General features: G+C 44.3%; 1 protein-coding gene across 4 annotated transcripts in view; it reads right to left on the bottom strand.

Moving 5' to 3' along the window:
* Window positions 1–22,778, bottom strand: part of APPL2 (adaptor protein, phosphotyrosine interacting with PH domain and leucine zipper 2) — a 53,904-nt gene that overhangs the window by 29,715 nt on the left and 1,411 nt on the right. For 2 of the 4 annotated variants that reach the window (XM_019446657.2, XM_019446659.2), the window contains exons 2-5: window positions 16,995–17,093; window positions 5,906–5,965; window positions 5,283–5,354; window positions 934–1,021 (exon numbers count right to left, since the gene is read on the bottom strand). In XM_019446657.2, coding sequence (XP_019302202.2) covers window positions 934–1,021; window positions 5,283–5,354; window positions 5,906–5,965; window positions 16,995–17,093 — 319 coding nt within the window. Of the gene's footprint in view, window positions 1–933; window positions 1,022–5,282; window positions 5,355–5,905; window positions 5,966–14,527; window positions 14,572–16,994; window positions 17,094–22,778 lie in introns of those variants that run through there. The other 2 variants (XM_019446660.2, XM_019446658.2) reach the window with 2 other exon arrangements.

The following is a 22,778-nucleotide window of genomic DNA, read 5'->3' as shown; positions in this document are numbered from 1 at the left end:
TTTTCTGCCTAAACAGACTTTACACTTTAAGGTGTTATATTTTTAAAGAGGAAGTACGATACTGAACAGATCTCTTAGTACTCAGGTTTAGACTTTTTTGGCCACTGACTTTTGTACTAGTGTTCTAGAAAATATAATTCTTTAATCTCGAAGCAACGACTATTTTCAAGGATATAAAGAGCAAAAAGACTACAAAGTTTGGATTCCTTTTTGTAACATCCAACTACATTTTTTCAAGATTATTTTTTTATATCCATATTTTGACTAACTTGATTTCCAAGAGATATAAAATTATTCTAAGGTTTTTAGTTGAAGAACCAAAACTAGTCAAAAAGGGCAACCAGGCTCTCTGAACCAGTCTCAGATACACCCACCCACTAAAATGTGAGCTCCAGGAGAACAGGGAGCTGGTCTGCCTTGTTCACAGAGTCCAGCACAGGTAAAGCATGGTCCCTGCCCTCCTTCCCTGAGCCACCCTCTTTCCATTCCAAAGCACTCATGGCTCCCCAGGAATAGCATGCCTTTACAAATGCTCCCACAGTAATATTAGCCTTGCCATCTCTGTCCCTTTGGTAATCTCTCAAAACCCAGCACACAGATCACCTTCTCCAGGAAGCCCTCTCTGGTACCCAAAAATCAAAAGGGTAATCACACCTTTCTGTGTATATTTATTCCTTGTACCTCTCTGTCCCGCTGCCCTACTCACATGATGTTATGATTGCTTCCAAGTCTGTTTTCTCATTAGCCCGTAACCTCCTTTAGGGGAGCTAAGAACATAGTGGGAATTCAATAAAAGTTAGCTAAACTGAAGTGCTGAATAAAAGGAGGGCATTTCTCAATGATGCACGTATTTAAAGAAATTAGTACAGTCCGAAGTATCATGAAATGAACTGATATTTTGAAGGTAACTGGCACTGAACTCAGGAACATTACCTGTGAGATCCTTTTCTCGAAACTGTATAATAGGTAGAACCATTGTGTCTGCCAACTGTTTAGCCAGCTCTGTGTGAAGAACATTAAGCTGAAAAAAAAAAAAAAAGAAATCTTGCTGAAAAAAAATTATACCCACTATTATGGCAGCTATCTGATTTCCGTACAGGATCACATTGAACACTTCCACGTGGCTAGAATTCAGGTACACTTCCTTAGCAAATAAACACCCTTCATTTAAGCCGCAAATGATCCAGGCCTAGAGGTACTAAAACTAAATGCAAGGTTGCAACTGACCTGGCATCAGTTAGGTTTGCTAAAGGAGTTTCTGAGCTGAGCCCACGTTGTGGTCTGTTTACTGTGTCGACCCTGGTTCTATGTTCCCAGTCGGAGCCACACCGGCTGGAGGAGAACGCTTTCGGGTACTTGCAGCAAACATAGGCCACCACAAGCGCTCAGCTCTGGTCACACTTTACCAGGCCACCGTGAGCTCTCTCCCTCTCAGACGGGGCCAAGGTCACGCCTGAAAGACCAGCCTGCTGGGAGCCTACTAACCCTAAAACCACAGCAGCTACGGGCCTGGAAATTATTCTGGAGAAAGAAGGCTCCCCACTGAAACCTCAGATCCCGGGCCTCTGTTCTTCAGAAAAGGATCTTTCAAGAACAAGATAACTGTTCAAATGTGATCTTCCTCACCAGATAATTTTAACAGCCCCTGATTCTTTCCTTCTGGCTTGTCAGGGCCTTTCTAAATCCTGTCATAAATGGCATAGGAGAAATAAAGTCATCCACCTCAGCACTACCACTTTTGAATACTTCCTGTGTGCCAGAGTTACATGCTTTGTATCATTTGGTTCTCAGCCACTCTGGGAGCTTGCTTTTATTTTACTCACTTAACAGACAGGCAAATTCTCCAAAACCAGACAGCAAAGAGGTGGCATAGCTGGGATTTTCATCCTGGGCTATTGGAATCTGAGCTCCAGACTTTTCCTACTACACTGTGTTGGATACAGAGCCTGTCTTACGTGCTCGCAAAGTTGCCGAAACTTCAAATGTTTGGTAGTCTAGACATTAGCAATAAATGTAGACGTTACTGAGGATGCTCTGGGATTCCTGCCGGGTGAACAAAGAGTAAACCACCCAGCAATCTTTTTTGCCGTACACATTTGGCAAAGTTGCTTTCAGCGGTGATGGCAGTTACATACGAAGCCCCCGTGTGCCCAGAGCTCTCCTTCCAACAGATCTGGACCTTTAGGACTGTGCCTCGAGAGGCTGCTTTGAGAAGCTTACAGACAATCGCTTGCCAGGCAGGGGAGCTATGGGCCAAACAGTTAATGTTGTAGCTTTCGGTTAAGCCAAAGCTGGCAGCTTTGTTCTGCTGAGAACACATGAAGACACCATGCCAATAAATGCCACCGGGACAGAATGCGTTAACTATTTCTCTCGAATACCTTCAGTAAAAAAGTACTGCTTTTTTTTTACTAACAGTTAAGTGAATGAAAGTCACCAAATGTACCTACTATGTGTCTGGCTATGTGCTCAATGCTCTGATAGACATTATCTAATTTAACCTTTACAAAAGCCCAATTAAATGGGCTTTCTCGCCTGCTGCTGCCATTTACAGATGAAGAAACCAAAACTCAGGGAGATTAAGTGGCTTTCCAATGATCATGCACTTCAGGAATGACCAGCTTCCTAGCTACTCATTTTCTTCCTCGTTTCTTCTTAAGGATCAAGGGGATTGTCATCAACTTTTGGCCGTGGGGCTTTTGAAAGGTATGGGACGATGGCTTCTAAACACGGCGCCTTCACTCAGGAGAGTGGCAAGAGACCACCTCTTGGCACTCCAGTATCATCATACCAAAAATAAGGATAACACCATCTTCCTTGCATGGCTACTGTGAGGACAAAACAGTAACCGGAACAGACGACACTCAGAGTAGAGAGTTTGGCTGACACATACTCGTTAATGTAATCTAGAATGATGACGACTTCCTATCTTAGGTGCACTCCATGGTAGTGACCTAGAAACCCTGCCTGTGGGGAAATCAATAAGGACAAAATCTCTGCATGCCTACAACATGGAATGTCTGATTCCAAGGCATTCTATTAAAAATGTAAGCCACATGATTCTCTACTTTTAGTTGGGTTTTTGATTTCTGAGTCAAATGACTTGTCTTGAAAACTTTCAACCTGGTATAGGCCCAGACAGACAAAACCACCTGAAAAGCTACTTAAAAGCTTCCCACCTGAGCTAACAGCTTTCACACATGTAGGTCTCTACACCACGAGGTTTGTTTGAAAGCCCCTTACACTGCCAAGCTTGGGCGGGGCCGGGGGGACGACGACATGATACTACCTATAAAATCACATTTCCAGCCTTCCAGCCTTTGGGAATGATTCACTCCCTACCAAAAGAATCATCATCCCTGTCCGTGAAAATCTGGTTGTAAGTAAATATCCTAAACTGGAAACCTTGGTTCTGGGGTTTTGACGACTAACCACATTTGCTTAGCAACTGTCTTCTGCTCGGGAAAACACATGACTTCAGTGGGTGGAGTCTGCTCCTTCTCCTCCTGGGTTATTTATTCATAGTCAATTAGGAAACATTCATCTCCTCACCTTCCAAAAAAACTACTTTTTGCTCCCCTCTAATTACTTTTTCCATTTATTCTCCTCTTCTGGAAAAGATACCCATCCATTTTAACATACACTTTGAAGACAGTCAAGGTCATGGGAGAGAGGACGAAGCTTACAAAGAACTGGATGTCATGTTCTCTATTGTATCGCCAGTGCCCAGAACAGCATCTACTAAACAGTGGTGCTCAGTACATGTTTGCTGAACGAATAACACCTTGTTGGTCTGATTTGTTGAATGAACAAAAATGCAATCAGTACAATGTCACGTTAGTTTCTCATTTTATTTTTTTTCATGTTTCTGTATTTTGAGAAAGAGAGAAACAGAGCACTGAGCAGGGAAGGGGCAGAGAGAGAGGGAGACACAGAATCCAAAGCAGGCTCCAGGTCTGAGCTGTCAACACAGAGCCTGATTTGAGACTGGACCTCATGAACCGTGAGACCATGACCTGAGCCGAAGTCAGATGCTCAACTGAGCCACCCAGGCGCCCCTCATTTTCTTTATTTTTAAAGTTTATTTACTTTGAGTGAGAGAGAGAGAAAACACACATGAGGGGTGGGAAAGGGGCACAGAGAGAGAAAGAGGATCCCAAGCAGGCTCTTTGCTGTCAGTGTGGAGCCTGACATGGGGCTCGATCTCAGAAACTGTGAGATCATGACCTGAGCTGAAGTTGAACGCTTAACTGACTGAGCCACCACAGTGCCCTAGTTTCTCATTTTATAACCTGAAGACAGTATCTACTTTATATCAGTTAAATGGCATCTGCATTTTTTATCATGATTTTCTACTATATAAGTATTGCAAACTCCTTGCAAGATGAAATACCAAGTTCATACCAACCCAGTTTTGCAGAAGGTTCTGCCCAGCACCAGTAGCATTTGAGCTGGAATGTTTATTACGATGAGGGTTTATACACTTTTCTCATAACAATACCTGTTTTCCACAAATATTCATGTATTATACAATATATGTATTATACAATACAGCTATAAGAGCAGTTATGTGAAACCCTTTGTAGTGGGGTGAATTGTGCCCACTCTCCTCCTCCCCCTAAAAACGTCCATCCAGAACATGAATATTTGGAAACAAGGTCTTCGCAGATGTAACGAAGGATCTCCCAGTGAGATCATCCTAGGTTATCCTGGTTGGCCCTAACTCCAATGACAAATGTCCTTATAAGAAGAGAAGACACAGATGGAAGGGGTGAAGTGCAGTGTGGGGAGGCGGCCATGGAAGTCAGAGGGAGAGACTGGACAGATGCAACCATCTGCCAAGGGACACGCAGGGTCACCAGAAGCCGGAAGAAGTCAAGAAGGATTCCCCCTGGGGTCTCTGGAGGGAGCACGGCCCTGCCAACAACTTGATTTCATACTTCTGGCCTCCAGAACTGTGAAAGAATACATTTCTACTGTTTTAAGCCACCGACTTGTAATTTATTACTAGCATCCCGAGAAACTAATATACTCTCCTTAGGAAACTGAATTCTTAGAAATCTTTCATTTGGTCCATCATTCATGTATACCAAAGCCCTTCCCCTCACACCAGAAACAAACTAATCACATACAACCAGTCTTACGAAATGGACCTAGGAAGAGCAACAAGTTGAGTTACCTTCTCAGATATTTAAGCAAGTATCTAAAAATGGAAAGTGGGCCAAAACAAACATGAAAGAAAATTCAAGAAAGAATACAATTTTGCCATGTTGTGATCTTACCTCATCTACCACTTTGGAAAAATAGTGGAGTGTAGAAATTACTTCTTCGTCGCCTTTGCCAAGAGCAAAATTCTAAGACCAGAGAATAAAAGATCCAGGTGTTAATGCTCGGGGCAACGCCCGCGTCACCCACGTTGCGCCGCCCCCCACGCCAGCTCCCACTCTCCTCCCAAGTGCACGTCAAAGCGTCCACGCACAGAAAAGCGGTGCACTCGCCTTGTCCTACCTCAGCGATGCACTTAATCGCCCCTCCCTGACCGCTGCTTTGGTGGTCACCACCCCTCTCCTGTCTGGATGTAACGGCATCTTTGAGTTTATTTCCTGGTATTGGGTTATTTCCTGGAATTTGATTCATTTGCAGCCCCTCAGACTATAAACTCTCAAGGCAGTGGGTTACTTCTGTGCTAATTAGAAAATATCATACTTTGGGATGATCACCAGTTAGAATTTATCAGTGGAAAGGAAAAGGCAAGACAAAAAATAAATAAATAAGACTGGACTATGGACAAAAAGAAAGAAGGAAATCAAGGTCTCTCTAGGACGCCTTTGGAGAACTCCTTAAAAGAACCCCACTTATGACAGTCCTGAGCGCCACATCACATGCCACATAAACATCAAGTTACCTGTTTTTCATATGCCAGCAGCTGCTTAGAAAGCTGTTGAGTGGCCAGGCACATCTCATTCTGCAGGGAGAAGAGAAAAGCAGGTAAGATTTGTCCAACACATGTATTTCAGTGATGACCAAAAAAAGAGGTCACCTCAGAGAATCCCTTAAGAATGTATGTTTGTGTCTGTAAAATAATAGCGTGTTCAGAAATTATTTGGAAAACAAGACCAAAGCAAATTAAAAGGTTAAAACAGCCTGCATTCCCCCTGCCCGCCAACCATTTGCAAGTTACTGCTCCTTCTGGTCAGTATAAAAACAGTTATTAAAAACAGATATTGTGCCCAATATCCAACAAAGACGTGATCTTCTCACTGAGGAAGCACACATCAAAAAATTGTTACAAGCATGATGAGAACTGCAAAGGAAATCACGGACATGTTAGGAGGCTCTAACAAGAGGACCCAGATGGTCTCCAAGGAAGAGAGGTTCTAAACAGACACTGAAGACAGACTAGAAGCTAGCGATGGGAATCAGCTTTCCAGAAGGGACCGGGATGGGGAGAAGATGCACAGTCTGAAGAGCTACAGAGCAGAGTAGCTGGAGCCAGGGGTGCAGGAGTGGGAGCAAGACAAGGCTGGGGAGCAGGCAGCGTGAGGGCACGCAGGCCTACAGTCCAGAGCTAGCCTCGACTCTATGTGCAATGGGAATTTCAACAGCACCGTGACATGATCAGATCCAGCAAACTTAAGACTACTAGGTCAGTAGTGCCGGATGGTAACATGGAAGCACAGCTGTGACATCCCAGGAGGCCTGTTTTGTGCCATTTTTCACTGGCCCCTACTGTTCATCTTCCTCTTCTCCGATTTATCGCTGTAACCTCTGGCAATAGGGCAGTTTTCCATCACTAGCCTCCCACCATCGATGCACTCAGCCCAGAAAGCATGTCTTACGTTTCTAAAACTCAGTGAAAGCCTGTCTTCAGATTCAGGACTCACTCCTAACAGAGGGGCAGAGCCACAGGGTCTGACCTGGAGAGAATGAGGGGAGGGCACTGGCCAGCCTCGGCCTTAGCCTTCACTTACTTTCTAATTCCCCTGGGCTTACTATTCCTTTAGAGGCAAGGCCTGAACTCTGCAGGAGCTTGTTTTCTTTACCGTGGTTCTCCTCTGCAAGCCCCATCAGAGCCCTAATCCTACTTTTTTCAGCCCCCTTTGCTGACAACTAGCCAACCTGTTCCTTGACTTCCTTCATCGGCCTCAAGGAACAGTTATTAACAGACCCTGAAACATGGCTCTCTTCTTCCCCAGAATAAGATCAAACAAATATAATAAAAGTTCTCAGCTTTGGCAGTCTACCAGCATGCCATCCCTTTCAAAACTATCCAGAGCTGGTGGCCAAGAGCAAGGCAAGTGAGCACCTGCACGAGCACCAAGCCCTGCACTTAGGGAGGGGCACGCAACAGCTCCCAGCACAAGGCAGGCTCCCAACGAAAGCGTGATGAATGAATGAATGAATGAACAATCAAGGTTAGAAGACTCCTCTAAGTCGCCAGCTTAAAGCAATACTTGGAATCAGGGAGTCGGGAAAATACTTCCTAACCCTACAAGGAAACATCACAAATGGGGAGGGGGCAATAAAATACAGACTGGACAGGCATGAAACAATCAGCCGTGAAACACTGCCTGTTGAGCATCTTCAGCAGTGCTGCTTGGAAGGTCAGTGTGCACAGGAACGCGGGTCTTGGCCCACACTGTGGGCTGAGAGCCTCTTAGATCAGAAAATCCCTTGCTCCTCCTCTTGGAGTTAGTAGCTGAGGCTTTAGGGTCGATTTGCTCAAGCTACTTTGGCATCTGCCTAGGGATAGCATCATGTGCACTGGGATTTGCAGATTCACAGAATCATCCTAACAACAGCACCTAACACTGACAGCATTTAATCCGTGACAGATGCCACGCTGAGTGGATTCCATGCATTACCTCATTTAATTCTGACAACCCTATAAGGTAGGTTCTGATTATTAACTCAAATTTACAGATGAAGAAACTGAGGAACGGAAAGGTTAAGACACTTGCCCAGGGTCACACAGCTAGTTAGCAGCAGGGCTGGGATGTGAACCCAGGTCTGTCCCATTCTAAAATCAACACTCTTAAACACCACTCTCTAAGATCCCAAGTCCTGCTAAGAGCTGAGGCCTATGCTTTAGCCTAGAGTTGACAAACTTCCTATAAAGGGCCAGATAGACATGATTTTTGGCTTGTGAGATATGGTCTCTGCTGGGACTACTCAACTCTGCTGTTGTAATCCTAACACAGCCATAAACAAGACATAAATGAATGAGTGTGGCTACCCTCAGTTAAGCAGTTATTTACAGGGGTGCCTGGGTGGCTCAGTGGGTTAAGCCTCCAACTTCGGCTCAGGTCATGATCCCACAGTTCATGAATTCAAGCCCCACGTCAGGCTCTGTGCTGACAGCTCAGAGCCTGGAGCCTGCTTCAGATTCTGTGCCTCCCTCTCTCTCTGCCCCTTCCCCACTCACACTCTGTTTCTCTCTCTAAAAAAGACACATTAAAAAAAAATTTAAACAGTTATTTACAGAAACAGGAGGCCAGCCCAAGGGTGTAAATTGCTGATGCTGCTTTAGATGGTAAACGTCTCCAAAGACCCACCCTTCAGGAGACTCTCCATTAAGCTACAGTATTTCCAATTCAAGGAACATCTTCTACTCCTTCAAGTCATCCTTTTCTTTATTTTAACTAAGTCTAAAATATTACTCCCCCATACCTGTATCCTTTAGACACTGGTCAACAGACATGATAACTACCCTCCATGCCTTCCAAACAAGCAGGAACCACGGACTACTTGAATTCCTCTCTCTACAGCTCGGTGGCAAATGCTCCAAGTGTAGTGGGAAAACCTGCCTGAATGCTGCCAGTGTCAGACTGCCCAGGCTGGCAGGGAGCGCCCGTGGGCCACCCACACAGCAGGAAGACGGGGCACAACGCACAGCACTCAGCCGCTGCTTTCTGGAACTCCCGTGTACAATTGAGCTCTGCCGAGCCTCTCCTAGAAATACCTTACGAAAATGCCGTGTATTTTCAGATGTGTGTGGTTGCAGGCTGCAAGATTCTGTTCTGCCAGTACGATCTCACCGGGAACAAAGCACAGGTGCAAAATGGGCTGTCACCTGCCCCGAAAAGAAGTGAACTTCTGTACAGAGCACATCACATGAAAAATCTTTTGAACTAGACCAACTTTAACCTTACTCACACTTAATCTATCGTACACAAAGGTTTTATGAAATGCTTTGTCAACATCGGCCAATTAATCCACACCCTGTAAGGTAAACCTACACCATTATCTCTGCAGAAGGCTTGCAAAACTGGAGCTTGGGTGCAGAGTAAATATTAGTAATGACGATAATAGAGGCAGCTGCTAACATTCAGTCTTTCCTGGGTCCTTGAGAGGGCTGTTGAACGTTTTTCAAACAGTATCACATTTAATCCTTATAATGCACCTGGGAGGTAAGAACTATTATCATTATTGTTTTACAAATGAGGAGACAGAGGCTCAAAAAGGGGGATTACTTTCTAAAATCACAACTAGTAATGGCAAGGCAAAGATTCCACTCAGGTCTGGCAGACCTGCAATCTAGAGCCCAAGTTTTTAACGCTATGCTATTTCCAAGCCCTGTCGGGCCTTTGGATAGGAACATTAATCCCACACTTGACCAGCTGTGGTTCGGCACAGAGGTGGCCTAGAATTTAGACTCTAAATGGAGTTCCACGAGTAAGATTTCTGTGACATTCTGGAACCGCTCTCTGGCTATTATCTATGGTATCTGATGCCCGTGAGAATCCTTAAAAAAGATAACCTGACAAACTGATGACTGACAGCATCTCCTATATTAAATAGGACTTCCATGGCTCCTGCCAAGGCAGAAAATAGCAGTGGTGAGCAAACCTGAAAGGAAAGGAAAACCAAGCTTTTAGCAAAGGAATGTTTATCTCATAGTGGCCCAGAGTGCTTACAGAACTGTAACTGTCATCCCAAGCCACCCAAAGGCCTCTGCTGGTGGCAAAGCCACGGTGACTAGCAAGGGACAGGCTGGGAGCAGGGGCAGAGGAAATCCACTGGGGTCGAAGTCACAACGGAGGCACTTGCTTCAATCTCAGCAATGCTGCTGGCAAGCCGGTAGGGGGAAGTCTCTGTCACCATGGTGCTCACCACAAAGCCAGGGTCCAGGAGCCCTCGAGCTGGGCCGCACACAGAAGTAGTGAGAAGTGTGGGGAACAGAGGCAGGAAGCTGTGTTGGGGGGCAGGCTGTGAGGGGTGCCTGCTGAGGCTGTGGACATTAATCTGTAGAATCTGCTCTCTGGGATCTCACGGTCTAGAGGGTCAAGAAAACTTCACACTCGCTACAGCGTAAGCAATCTGACCAACAAGCGTATGGGGCATCCGGGCATGCTGCTGTGCTTTGGCCAGGAAGGGAGGAAAGGAAGAAAGGAAGGAAGGAAAGGTGCCAGAGACCTCGAACGTGAGGTCCTAAAGCCAGAAAGGCTATTTGTCAGGGCAAGGGTTTGATGGGGATTCCTGGCAGCAGGAACGGCAGAGCAAAGTCTCAAGACATGTAGAGGGTCTGGCATAATCTGGAAAAACCAAACATGAGCCTAGAAGAGTAGGCTGATACTCAGTTCATGAAGTATGAAGCGCTTTGCACATACCTTGCTGAGGAGTTTAATCTCCACCTTGCAGTTACAGGGAGCCACGGAAACATCTGAAGACAGGGAGGGAAGGGAGGTTTGGAAGTGATTCATTTAGCTGTAGGGTAGAGGAGGGACTGAAGGGGGGCAGACACCTCCCTACACGCAGGAAGATGGATCAGGAAAGAGCTGAGCACTCACTCCCACGGCACCAATAGGCAAATGTTTTTGCAATAAAGACCCAGAGACAAGGACTACAAACAGATTCTGAGATGGCCAGGCTTGCTGAAGTGATCTTAGCCCTGGAACCAAATAGAGACTAAACAGAGAAGGGTTCCAATGGGATTCTGGAGAACACCAAGACTTAAGGGTAGGCAGCAACAGGGTGCCAGGAAAGGAGAAAGACCTAGAAGGACGGTCAGAGAACTAGGAGGGGACCAGAGGGGGCCTTGTCACAGGAACCAAAGAAAGACTGCTTTAAGAGGGGTGTTGTTAAAGAATCAGGTGCTACCCAGGGCCTGAGGGTGGAGAGGGTATGATTAAGGCATTAAGCGGCCCCCACTGTAAGGTGAAGAGGGAGGCCAGACCCAGGTGGCTTGAAGAGTGAGTATCAAGCATCAAGTGACACAGGGAAGAAACCAAGTATAAACTGCTCCTTTAAGAAAGTCAGGATCAGAGGGCCAGGCTCCTATTTAACCCAAATAAGAGTCCCAGAGTAACGTGCCATCTCAAGTACTGTTATTATAAGACTTCAAAGATGATGAACACCCAGGGGCGCCTGGGTGGCTCAGTCGGTTAAGTGTCTGACTCTTGATTTCAGCTCAGGTCAGGATCTCTCAGTCATGGGATGGGGCCCCACACTGGGCTCTGTACTGAGCTGAGCATGGTACTTGCTTGAGATCCACCCCCCAAACCCCTGCATGCTCTCTCACTCTCTCTCTCACAAATAAAAATAAATAAATAAATAAATAAATAAATAAATAAATAAATAAATAAATAAATAAAAAAGATGATTAACACCCAGAGGCCTTCGTGCCAGGAACTGATCTTAACTTCACAGGTAAACTCTATTAACCCTCACAACAACTTGATGAGGCAGCCATTATTACGGCCTCTGTCAACTGATAAGGAAATTCAGGCAAATAAGGGACCTGCCCAACATCACACAGCAAGTGGCCAACACTGGAGCTCAGATCTGCTGAGTCCAAGGCCAAACACTTAACCCCTGTACCTAAGTGAATGACTCTCACCCAGAATCATCTTTGACCCCAACAGAAAGCCTTCAAAGCCATCATGAGGGAAAGCTGTAGGCCCTCCATGCAAATCGAGTGCAGGATTCCAGGTCTCCAAAGCTGTTTTCAGAGACCACTCAGGCTCTCTGCTCCCTTACACCTTAAGCTACATACATATTTTTTTCTCAGTCCCTGTCATATCCACGTCAACTTGACTTTTTCAGGGCTACGCACTGACTAAAAACAATTATGCATAAAGACCAATCCAACAAGGAATTGGCTCCCACTTCTAACTTACAGGGGGCCCCCCTTTCCATGGGGGACACACTTCCAGACCCCCGGCGGATGCCTGAAATAGTGGCTAGCAATGAACTCTACATATGCCATGCTTTTTCCTACACGTACGTACTTACAATAAAGCTTTAATATATAAATTAGGCACAGTGAGAAATTAACAATACCTAATAGCAAAATGGAAAAATTACAATACAGCTGACCCTTGAAAAACATGGGTTTGAACTATGCAGGTCAACTTACATGAATTTTTTTCAATACATACAGAGCTGTAAATGTATTTTCTCCTCGTGATTTTCTTAACATCTTCTTTTCTCTAGATTATTTTATCGTAAGCATACAATATCCGATACATACAACATACAAAATATGTGTCAGTTGACTCTTTATGTTATTGAAAGGCTTCTGGTCAACAGAAGGCTATTAGTAGTTAAATCTGGGAGGAGTCAAAAGTTACATGAGGATTTTCAACGGTGTGGGGGTCAGCGCCCCAGCCCCTGCATTGTTTAAGGGTCAACTGTATACTGTAATAAAAGCTACGTGAACGTGGTCTCTCTCTCTCGCTCTCAAAATACCTCGTGCTGTACTCACCCTCCTTGTGGCGGTGTGAGATGATAAGATGCCTACGAGGGGAGATGAAGTGAGGCGAGCGAGGTAGCACTAGGCTACCAGTGACCTTGTGGTGAAGTGTTGGGAGGAGGAGCACTTGCTTCCAGACTGCCGATGACCGCAGGGAAACTGTTCAGAAAGCGAGCCCGCAGCTGAAGGGGGACCACCGTGCTACAAAGCGGTTCGGCTGTTCTAGAGTGGGGGTTATTCTACGATGACAGGAACAACCTCTGAACGCTCCTACTTCCGTAGCCTCTGCCGCCACTTCCGGAGACCGGTACGTCCAAAGAGTCCAGTGCAGTGGTTCAGAGTTGAGAGTGCGGGTTTTGGAGTCAAAGACCCGAGTGCAAATTCCAGTTGTGCCCCTGTGACATTAGGCAAGCCACATAACCTGATCTGCAAACACATGCTAGAGTAGCTCCTTTCTTGTGAAAGCTAAATGAGACTCTACAAAGGAAATGCTTAGCCTGGTGTGTGGTATGTTTATGTGCCCAACAAATGGAGACTACTATTTATTTCTATTACTAAAACACGCAGCTCTGACCCTACCTGCCTTCCAAATCCATCCCCATCCCTATTACAAGCTCACACTCCTGGAAGTCCACTCCTCTCATTTTGTTTCCCAGTAGGTACGTTAGGTTGCTTAACTTGATATCTCTATACTCTGGACCCTTGAACAACGGAGGGGTTAGAGGGACCGACCCTACACCATGCAGCCCAAAATCTTTTAATTCCCCCAAAACTTAATAGCCTACTATTTTGTTTTGTATTTTTGTGGGGGGAGGCAAAGAGAGAGGGAGGGAGAATCCCAAGCAGGGTCCGTATAGTCAGTGCAGAGTCCAACTTGGGGCTCGATCTCACGAACCGTGGGATCCTGACCTGAGCTGAAATCAAGAGTCAAACAACGACTGAGCCACCCTGGCACCCCAAAGACTTAAAAATTTTTAACCTCTCCAAGAAAGAGACAAAATTATGGCAGATCTACTTGATTGTATATGTTATTCTGTATACCAAATGTATTAAATGCAAAATTTGAGATTGACCGAGTACGTGTACATGAGCATGTATTCAGACATTATGGAGATTTTCAAGGTAGTTAGCCAACAGTTTGCAGGACAGCACATGTTTTTAAGTAACCCATCTCTGCTGTGTTAGTGCTGCTCCCTTCACTCAAATGACTCACAATGAGGTCCTTAGTTCTCACAATGTGCAAAGGCACATCTGACAGTTAAGAGACCAGATGTGACTTCAGGGACTGGCATAAACTGCTGAGAACAGCTCAGAGACCACGGCTTCATTCTACCGCTTAAGTCAAAATTCAACATTTCCCCCAAAGCAGCTACAATCAGCAAAACTGTTCCCATAACTTTCCTCTAGTTTTTCTCACTCTTCCTCTTTCTAAAACTGAGGTCCAAGGGCATTCCTCCTAGCAGAATACAGAAATTTACCAACTGGTCTGATTCAAAGTATCTCTCATAAACATTTATCTTTTATCAGCTGCATAAATCTGGTTTTTTTAAATATAATAAAAAACATCTTACTAAGTGCCTGTGTTGTTAAAAAGATTATAAAACCCTATTAATTTAATCCGCCATGTCTAGGTATAAAATATGTAAGGAATAATGTTAAATAAACAAAACACAACTCGGGGAAAAAGTTAAATGAAAACAGATAGGTCATTACTATACACACACACATCATCCACATGTGTATATACACACACACACACACACACACACACACACTGATCAAAGGGTCAGAAAAGTTCTTTTTTTTTAATTAAAAAGAAACAAAACAAAACACCTAAGAGTTCAAATAGACCTGGAAACCAACTGACGCTGACCCAAACGATCTGGATGCTGACGGCCACTGCTAGGCTCTGTCGCTGAGTTTGGCACCACTGACCGGCCGTTCCCGCGAGCCTCTGCTGCAGGAAATGCCGAGGCAGGAGGAACGGTTTCTGGCCAGTAGAGGACCCGTGTGCTGATCATGTGGTGTGAATGAAAAGCCAGTGTACAGACTCTTGGAATGTACGACCCACTTAATTTTGGCAAAATGTAGTTTTCTGGCTCAAAAGAAAAAACACGTAAAGAAAGCATTTGGACATCTCCAAGTAAATGACTCTGACAGACGTGGAAAGGCAGAACAGAGACTCTTGAAGTGACAGAGACATAGTCCCTAAGTCTTCGGGATCCTGAACCTTTACAAGAGGTAAATCATTTAATGACGATATTCAAATTACTGAACAGCAAGTTCAGGTGTTAAGTCCAGTTAAAAAAAAAATCCTATTTTTGGGGGTGCCTGGGTGGCTCAGTCGGTTAAGCGTCCGACTTTAGCTCAGGTCATGATCTCACAGTTCACAAGTTCGAGCCCCGCATCGGGCTCTGTGCTGACAGCTCAGAGCCTGGAGCCTGCTTTGGATTCTGTGTCTCCCTCTCTCTGCTCCTCCCTCGCTCATGCTCACTCTCTCTCTCTCTCTCAGAAATAAACTTAAAAAAAAAAAATCCTATTTTCTTAAATTTTGACTATGTAGAGAAAAACATAAAAACATACAATATAAATAAGTAGGGTTTAAAAAAATCAAAATAATATGTCCCCAGTTTCTGAATGTCTCAGCCAAATAAGTAAAATCACACAAAAGCACATGATTTGTTTGGGTTTTATAATTAGTTCCAATTAAGTTGCACTTGTATAATACAGTCTAGTTTGCAACTCTGTATCTCCAGCCTGAACTCTAGATCTGAACTTTCAACAAGCTCTTTCTCCACTTTGGACATCCCAAATCAGCCTTTCAAGAAAGAATTATGACCGGCATCCCTGTCATTCCTGACACACACACACACACACACACACACACACACACACACACACACACACACCCCTTCCATCTCTTCCTCTGTGCTCCCAACCATCCACCCTGTTGTTCAAGTCAAAGACCTGGACATCATTCCTGACTCATCCTTTACACATCTGACCCCTTCACATCCAATCAATCACCAACCCGCCTCCTAAACACCTCTGAATTTCATCCACTTCTTTCCACCTCTACTGCCACTTTCTAGCTCAGGCCACCCCACGCTCAGTGGCTGAGAGTTTGGGCTCTGGCTTCAGGCGGACTTGCTCTGCCACGTATGAACAGGGTGCACTTGGTCATGGTCCTGGTCGTTGGAATCCTTCAGTCTCCTGAACTATAAAACGAGGACAATGACAACAGTGCCCATCTCACAGAGTTGCTGGGGAATTTAAACGAAATATCCATGTAAAAGTCCTGAAATGTTCAGTCAATGTCAACGACCACCATCATCCTCTCTTTGGGTGCTGAGCACAATTCCTCAGGGTTAGGTGACCTCCTTTCCTAGTGGTGCAAACACTCTTAGATAATTGTTTTCTCTGTCCTCCACCCCAAATGTAAGCAACTTGATGGCAAGCACTAATAAAATAATGACAATAACAAATCATCATATATGAATGTTAAGAACTATATAATAATAATAACTGACTATACACTATTATTAATGTATACATATTATATACTGAATGTGGCATTTCTTTAGAGGTCATTAGTGAGAAAAAGAAACATTAACACACACAGATTTAAGTCGGCAAGGAATCAATACTCAAAAGCATCGGCTGCCATATTTTGATGTGTGACACTCAACATTTTAAGCAATTCGCAAGTCTTCCCTGAGAAAGTAACATACATGGACACTTCTTGATCTTGAAAAGATTCACTTTTGCTACTCAGCAATTTATTTTGCGTTGTTTTGCAAGTCAGAGAGATCTGTTCCCCAAAACAAAGAAGCCGCCCAACAGTTTCACAAGTGTGACTCAAGTCTTTTCAGAGGAAGCACTTGAAAAGAGCCTCTCTAGCCGCCTGCACTGACATCTAAGACTCCCATTTAGGAGAAAGACAAAGAGCATGTCTCAGAATACTGACCTCCCGCATTCACAAGTAGGAAGAGGAGATTCAAATGTTTCCCTGTGGGGCTGAATTAAAAAAAAACAACAACAAACAAAAAACAAAACTAAAACCAGTGACGTGGTCCTTCTCTACTGGTTTTACTAGTCACGGGAAAATTACCCTCTTTCTTAAGCAATGAAAACAGATCGTCCTCGGTTTTTGAAAGTGAACGGAAGCAATTCTGATTTTATTTCCAAATTTTAAATGGTGTTTTTCTGACTCAAATTCCTCAACCTCCTGAGAGAAGTTCAAGATGAGGGCAGAGGGCTCCTACTCCCCCCGCCCAGGTGAGGGCGCAGCTGTGGATACCTGGGCTCCGTAGACGCGCTGCATTGCCTGGAGCAGCTGGTTGGTATAATCCGTGAGGGTGGCAGCATCTTCTTCAAAAACACTCAGTAAAGAGCGAGTCTACAAGAAAAGAAGAAATGAAGTCGACTTGATTTCTAAGTAGAAAAGTTACAGAGGAGGTAGAAAACACACACCTCTGAAACGTGGACAGAGAAGGGGCCTATTCTCTGGCTTCATTCTTTTACTGATGATAGTAGGAAGAGTTGATTTCTGGAGCTTTCATTTAGAACTGCTTTTCTAGGGGCGCTTGGGTGGGCTCAGTTGGTTAAGCCTCTGACTTCAGCTCAGGTCATGATCTCGAGGTTCGCAGGCTCAAGCCCCTGGGCTGACAGCTCAGAGCCTGGAGCCTGCTTCAGGTTCTGTGTCCCCTCTCTCTCTCTGCTCTTCCCCCTCTCATGCTCTCTCAAAAATAAATAAATGTTTAAAAAAAAAAAGGCATTAGAACTGCTTTTCTAATCCTTCAGACTGCAACGCAGGGACAAACAATAGAATTCGAGTGTCGAGGCCAGAGAAGGAAAGCCAATTTTTAAAGAGTTAAGACTCCAGCACTATTACTGTTTCAACTTAGCCCCTACCCAAGCATCAGGAGAGTCTATGCAATTAAATAAAAAAAATTAAAAAAAAAAAAAAAAAAAGAGGTAAAAAGGCAGCTTCTCCTTTCCAGCCCATAAACTGAACACGACGTCAGGCCTGCGTGTTTACCTGGGGTGTGGACGCCCAGCAGTATACCACCCCAACAGCCAGCCATCTGTCTGGTTTTCTGCAGTCTTGGGCATCTTGCAGGAGTGTGTCATTCTTTCCTCTTCAGACACTATGGTCAATTTTCATGTCTTTTGTCGTCTTTTATTCAACCAATTTAAAAGTCATAGCCAGGACATTTCCAGATCTACCCTGGGTCCACTAGCAGATCTGGGCACAACACCGAGACAGCAACTTAACAAGAACGTGAACTCGGTTCCCTTTACGAAGACTAAACCACTCAGTGCCCTGGAGCAGCTGAACAATGTCACCAGATGAAAGGTACTTCCTACCGTTCTTATGCACAGAGCCCGACACATGGCGAACTCTGAAGAAGTATTTACATATTGATGGCATCTAAAGAAGTATCAAGGTGTCACATAAGTGACTATATCTACTCAGGGGACTTTACTTACTGTGTCCAGCGCAGTGGGAATTTAAACTATTATGCCAGGGATAATGGAATCTCTGAGAATAACCCATGAGGCACAGAACGAACAGTGAGTTACAGAAATGCTTTTAATAAGATGGTATCAAAGCACGTTACAAAGAATATCCTCTTATGGCTCATCATTTCCCTGCAAAATGAATTTCAATTCCTTCTTTTTCTCAGCTCAGGTAAGAGAGCAATAACCGGCCTCCAAGCGCCCTCAATTATCTGGGCGTTTGGGTGGTTCAGTCTGCCCTTGATCTTGTTCCACAAACTCTGGTACACTTCACAGTAACACACACTTGTCCTGGCTTTGCCTGAGGCCTTTAAGGCTAAAAATACCTGCTCTGAGACCAGTATACTCTCTTTACTATCAGTCCTTTTTAACAGAGGGACCAGAGGCAACGAATAAGGAAGATGTCGGATAGGTTTTTAAAAAGCTCTCAATGACAGCAAAATATCAGAGTTCCTACAGTGCGTAATTCGCGTGCTAAAGCAGAGTCCATCAAACTTTTTAAAATGAAAAACGACGGTGCGCAACACATTTTACCAATGTTCGTCATTAGTACGCATACGCGCTGATTTCTATTCTATTCCATTTGTAAACAAAAATCATGATTGTGACTCACTGTATCTCATAATTGACTCATGGATGTCAACCAGTAGGTGAAAAACACTGGGTTAGAATTCTTCATTCTGTCTTCTTAAAATATACTTTTTTTCAGGGGCGCCTGGGTGGCTCAGTCAGTTAAGCATCCAACTCTTGGTTTCAGCTCAGGTCATGATCTCAAGGTTGGTGAGTTCAAGCCCCACATCAGGCTCCACGCTGACAGCACAGAGCCTGCTTGAGATTCTCTCTTTCTTTCTCTCTCTCTCCCCCTCCCCTGCTCATGCTCTCGCTCTCAAAATAAATAAATAAAACTTAAAATTAAATAAATATAATTTTTATTTTGGAAAATAAAAAAAGACTGCATTCATTCATTGATGCATGCGTCTCTACCTTCATCTAATATCTGACAAAACATTGTGATGGGAACTGGGATTCAAAGGTGATCAGAATCGACTCTATGTTCTCCAGGAGCTTATAGCCTGCTGCACCTCTCAAAGGACCTGGGAGCACCTTGGGGGACCATGTCAGTGCTGAGTCCAAATTCAAGCTCTGACACTAATTTGCAGGGTTACTGAGATCATGAATATACATAAAGTGCCTACTACTGTGTGACGTAGAGTTACAGCAGATGACGCTGATTATGACGATAATGAGCGCTGATTACTTACTAAAAATAATAGAGGCTTTACACGTAGGATTTCATTTTGCCAACTGAGAGCAGAGTTTGCTGAAGATACCGAGAGCAGCTACAGACGAAGCCTCTGGGAGACTCGGAAAGGGAAGGAGCACGGGTCTGTGTATGATTTCACTTTAACACCACAGCAATGGTTATCTATAAATGTTATCTAAGAGTGAAGGACCTTGTCATCTTTTTGTAGTCATGGTGTCAATGCTGTAGGAACTCACCCATGTCTATTATGATCCTGGTATCTTTCTTCGCTGTACCTACCATGTCTAGGATACTGAGAAGAATGATACAACTGGATTGAGGATATTTAATTTTTTAAAATACTATAAATATCCATTTAGTCAAGTCCTACTCCTTGTTTTCAAAACTCTTAGGAATAAAATTGAGTGGAAAATGATAGGTAAGATGAAAAGAGAAGGCTTGTGTTAATGTCCTCCACAAAGAGAACAGGGAAAAAAAGGAAAACTCCTTTACTCTGTACCTCCTAGGTGTGAGACACTGTGGTGGGCATTAAATATTTGTTATTTCACTGAATCCTTCCAACAACTTTAGGAGACAGATACCATGGATACGTAACCCCTTTCACAGACGATAAAACTAAGGCTCATCAAGGTTAAGAAACTTGCTCAACCTCCCGTGGTGGGGAAGCAGCAGGGCTGGGATGTAAATCCAGGTTTGTCTGGACCGATGGCCATGCTTCCTCCACCGCAGGAGGCTGTACCTGTCACCCAGCAGGCTGAGCTTTACCAGTGGGCGTGCTCTGTGGTCCACAGCCCAAGTCCTTCCTGCCTGGAGCTGGCTTCCCTTTGGTCATCCTACTGCCACGCTCTCACCTATAATAACTGCTAAATACTTGTATCAGAAGAGTTTTGTTTTGTTTCCTTACACTCTGGACATGTTTACCATGACCCCCATTAGCACTGGCAAGAAAAATCCAGTCTTTCTAATTTAACTAGGTCATGGTCACAGCTGAAAAATACACCCAGCTATCTTAGGCACTGTTTTGATATCCACATTATCAGCTCCATATCTGCTTAAATTTATATTTGGAACAACAGGAATGTTCTTAGTCATAAGGAATGAGACCAAGCACCAGGCACAGGTACATCAGACATCAAAGACTCTACTTAAAAGTCTGAAAGACGATGGTGCGTGTCACTTATAAAGATAACAGCAATCATTTATGGCGTGACTATGACAAGCAGGCATAAATAACTTTAGCACGTTATTTATTCTTCATAAGAAGCCCATTAAGTAATTACTTTTATTCTAATTTTACACATCTCAAAACACAAGCTCAGAGAGGTTGAGTAACCTGCATAACGTAACAGAGGCAGAATCAGGATTTCAATCCCATCCTTTCTCTACTATGCACTCTTAAGAGTATGTCCAGCCAGAAAAACCAAACCAGACACTCCAAGGATACAGCCTCAGCTCCACATCACCCCTCATCTTAAAGAAACTGGCTGTTCCCTAATAAAAGAGTCCCAGACATGGTTTACTCTCCAGAGTAGTATCTGATTATATAATGGCACAGCCTTAATAACTCTGATTGTAAAATACATGCATTGTTCTTCACAAAGAAGACATAACCACAGGCTGTTCTGAGGCATCTTGCTTGAGGAAAGAAAAGCCTGGCTTGGTCAAGGACGGCCGTTCCCAGTTGGGCCACTCAGTGCATAAGCTCAGAACTAAGTCTTTTTCTCTGGGCTTCAGTTATGCCAAGGGAAAGGAAACAAACAAACAAAAATCAAGAAAACAGCGAGCAATAGTGCCTTTGTCTGCACCTTATCTCAAAAGCATGCTATCACGCAAAAGACAGTAAGCCCCTGGGGGCTGCAGCTGCCCGCATCAGTCCTTATCTGTCTCCCGGAACAGACTGTGCACCAGTGGCGGGCAGGCATTCTCACCATGTCACTATATTCCCGGCATCTAGCAGAGCCTGGCAAGGAGCCGAGGCTCGTAATCGGCCATGGAGACAAGTATGTTAGTCCCTAAAACACTGTGCATCTCACATATCAGATGTAACTAGAAATAACGTGTGTGTGCACAGACGGGGTCTTACAATACACCCCGCAGAACTAAAAAGGAGGAAATGAATAGATGTGTCTAAGGGAGGTCAACTGCTATTCAGCTCTTCTTGGGTCACTGAGTTCAAATACAAAAGCTTTTGTGTTCACTAATCAATCCTGCGCAGGCTGCTGCGGCAACCCTCATAACTACTCTTCAGAAAACTAGAACAAACAAACGATAGATGGTTTCTCAGGACCTTTTCCTTTCAGCGGAAAAACATTTTAGGTCACCGATGACGGAAAATCCAGGTGCCAGGTAGCTGGGTCAACTTGAACAATATACTCAGACTCCCTGGTTCCAATCCTGGCTCGGCCGCCGCAGTATGTATAATCTGGGGCAAGTTATTTAACTTCTCTGCTCCTTGGTACTTTTAATAGGAAGCCTACTACTTCAAAAGACTGTCGGGAACATGAAGTGAATTAATACAGGTGAAGGATTTAGAATGGTGCCTGGCACACAAAATGCATGCGTGATATAGGGATTTGTTACTGTTTTTACTCTGCACACATAAAACGAAGGACTCTGATTAGCTTCTCTCCAGTTCCAAATCTATGAGTCTCCTTGGAAGAAAGGCCGCTTTAGGCACATGCCCCCTGTAAGACTGCTAAATAAATATATTCTGATGAGTATCAAAGGCCTTCTTGAAAGTTAGCTTCCACTGAACAACCTCGTGAAGAACCCCAGCAGGGTTACACCCAACTCCCAAAGGCAGTAGCAACTTCCCCACGTGAAGAGGAACATCACATAGGAAGGGCAATGCCACACAACCTCCTCTTTCACATAACAAGCTCAAAGTTATAAACCTTGCACTATGATAGAATTTTAAGCTTCGAAAGCCCCTTAGAGGTCATCTGCTCCAGGTCCCTCATTCTGCAGATGAGAAAACGGACTCAGTCACAGGATGGAGATGGCTGACATGCCCCAGTCACATGACGAGTCAGTGGGAGAGCAAGAATCAGGACCCAGGTTTCCTGACTTGCTTGCCTCACTGCTGAGCAAACCCTGTAAATGACTCAGAAATTGTGCCTGTTCACTTATGCGAGAGGCAAAAATGCAGCATGTGACTTACCAGCAACATGGAGAGTCAGTTAGTACAACCTCTCTGACCTGGCTCAGCCCATCACCATGATCAGTTAGGAAAGCAAGAGATCTTTGCACTGTTTCTCCAACTACAAAGCAAATGGAAATCCTAAATTCTACCTTATT

The sequence above is a fragment of the Panthera pardus genome, unplaced genomic scaffold (assembly GCF_024362965.1).
Source record: "Panthera pardus isolate Hobbes unplaced genomic scaffold, ASM2436296v1 HiC_scaffold_6, whole genome shotgun sequence".
In the NCBI taxonomy this organism is placed as follows: Eukaryota; Metazoa; Chordata; class Mammalia; order Carnivora; family Felidae; genus Panthera; species Panthera pardus.
The sequence above is the reverse complement of the archived record's forward strand: the minus strand, read 5'-3'. Positions and strand labels throughout refer to the sequence as shown.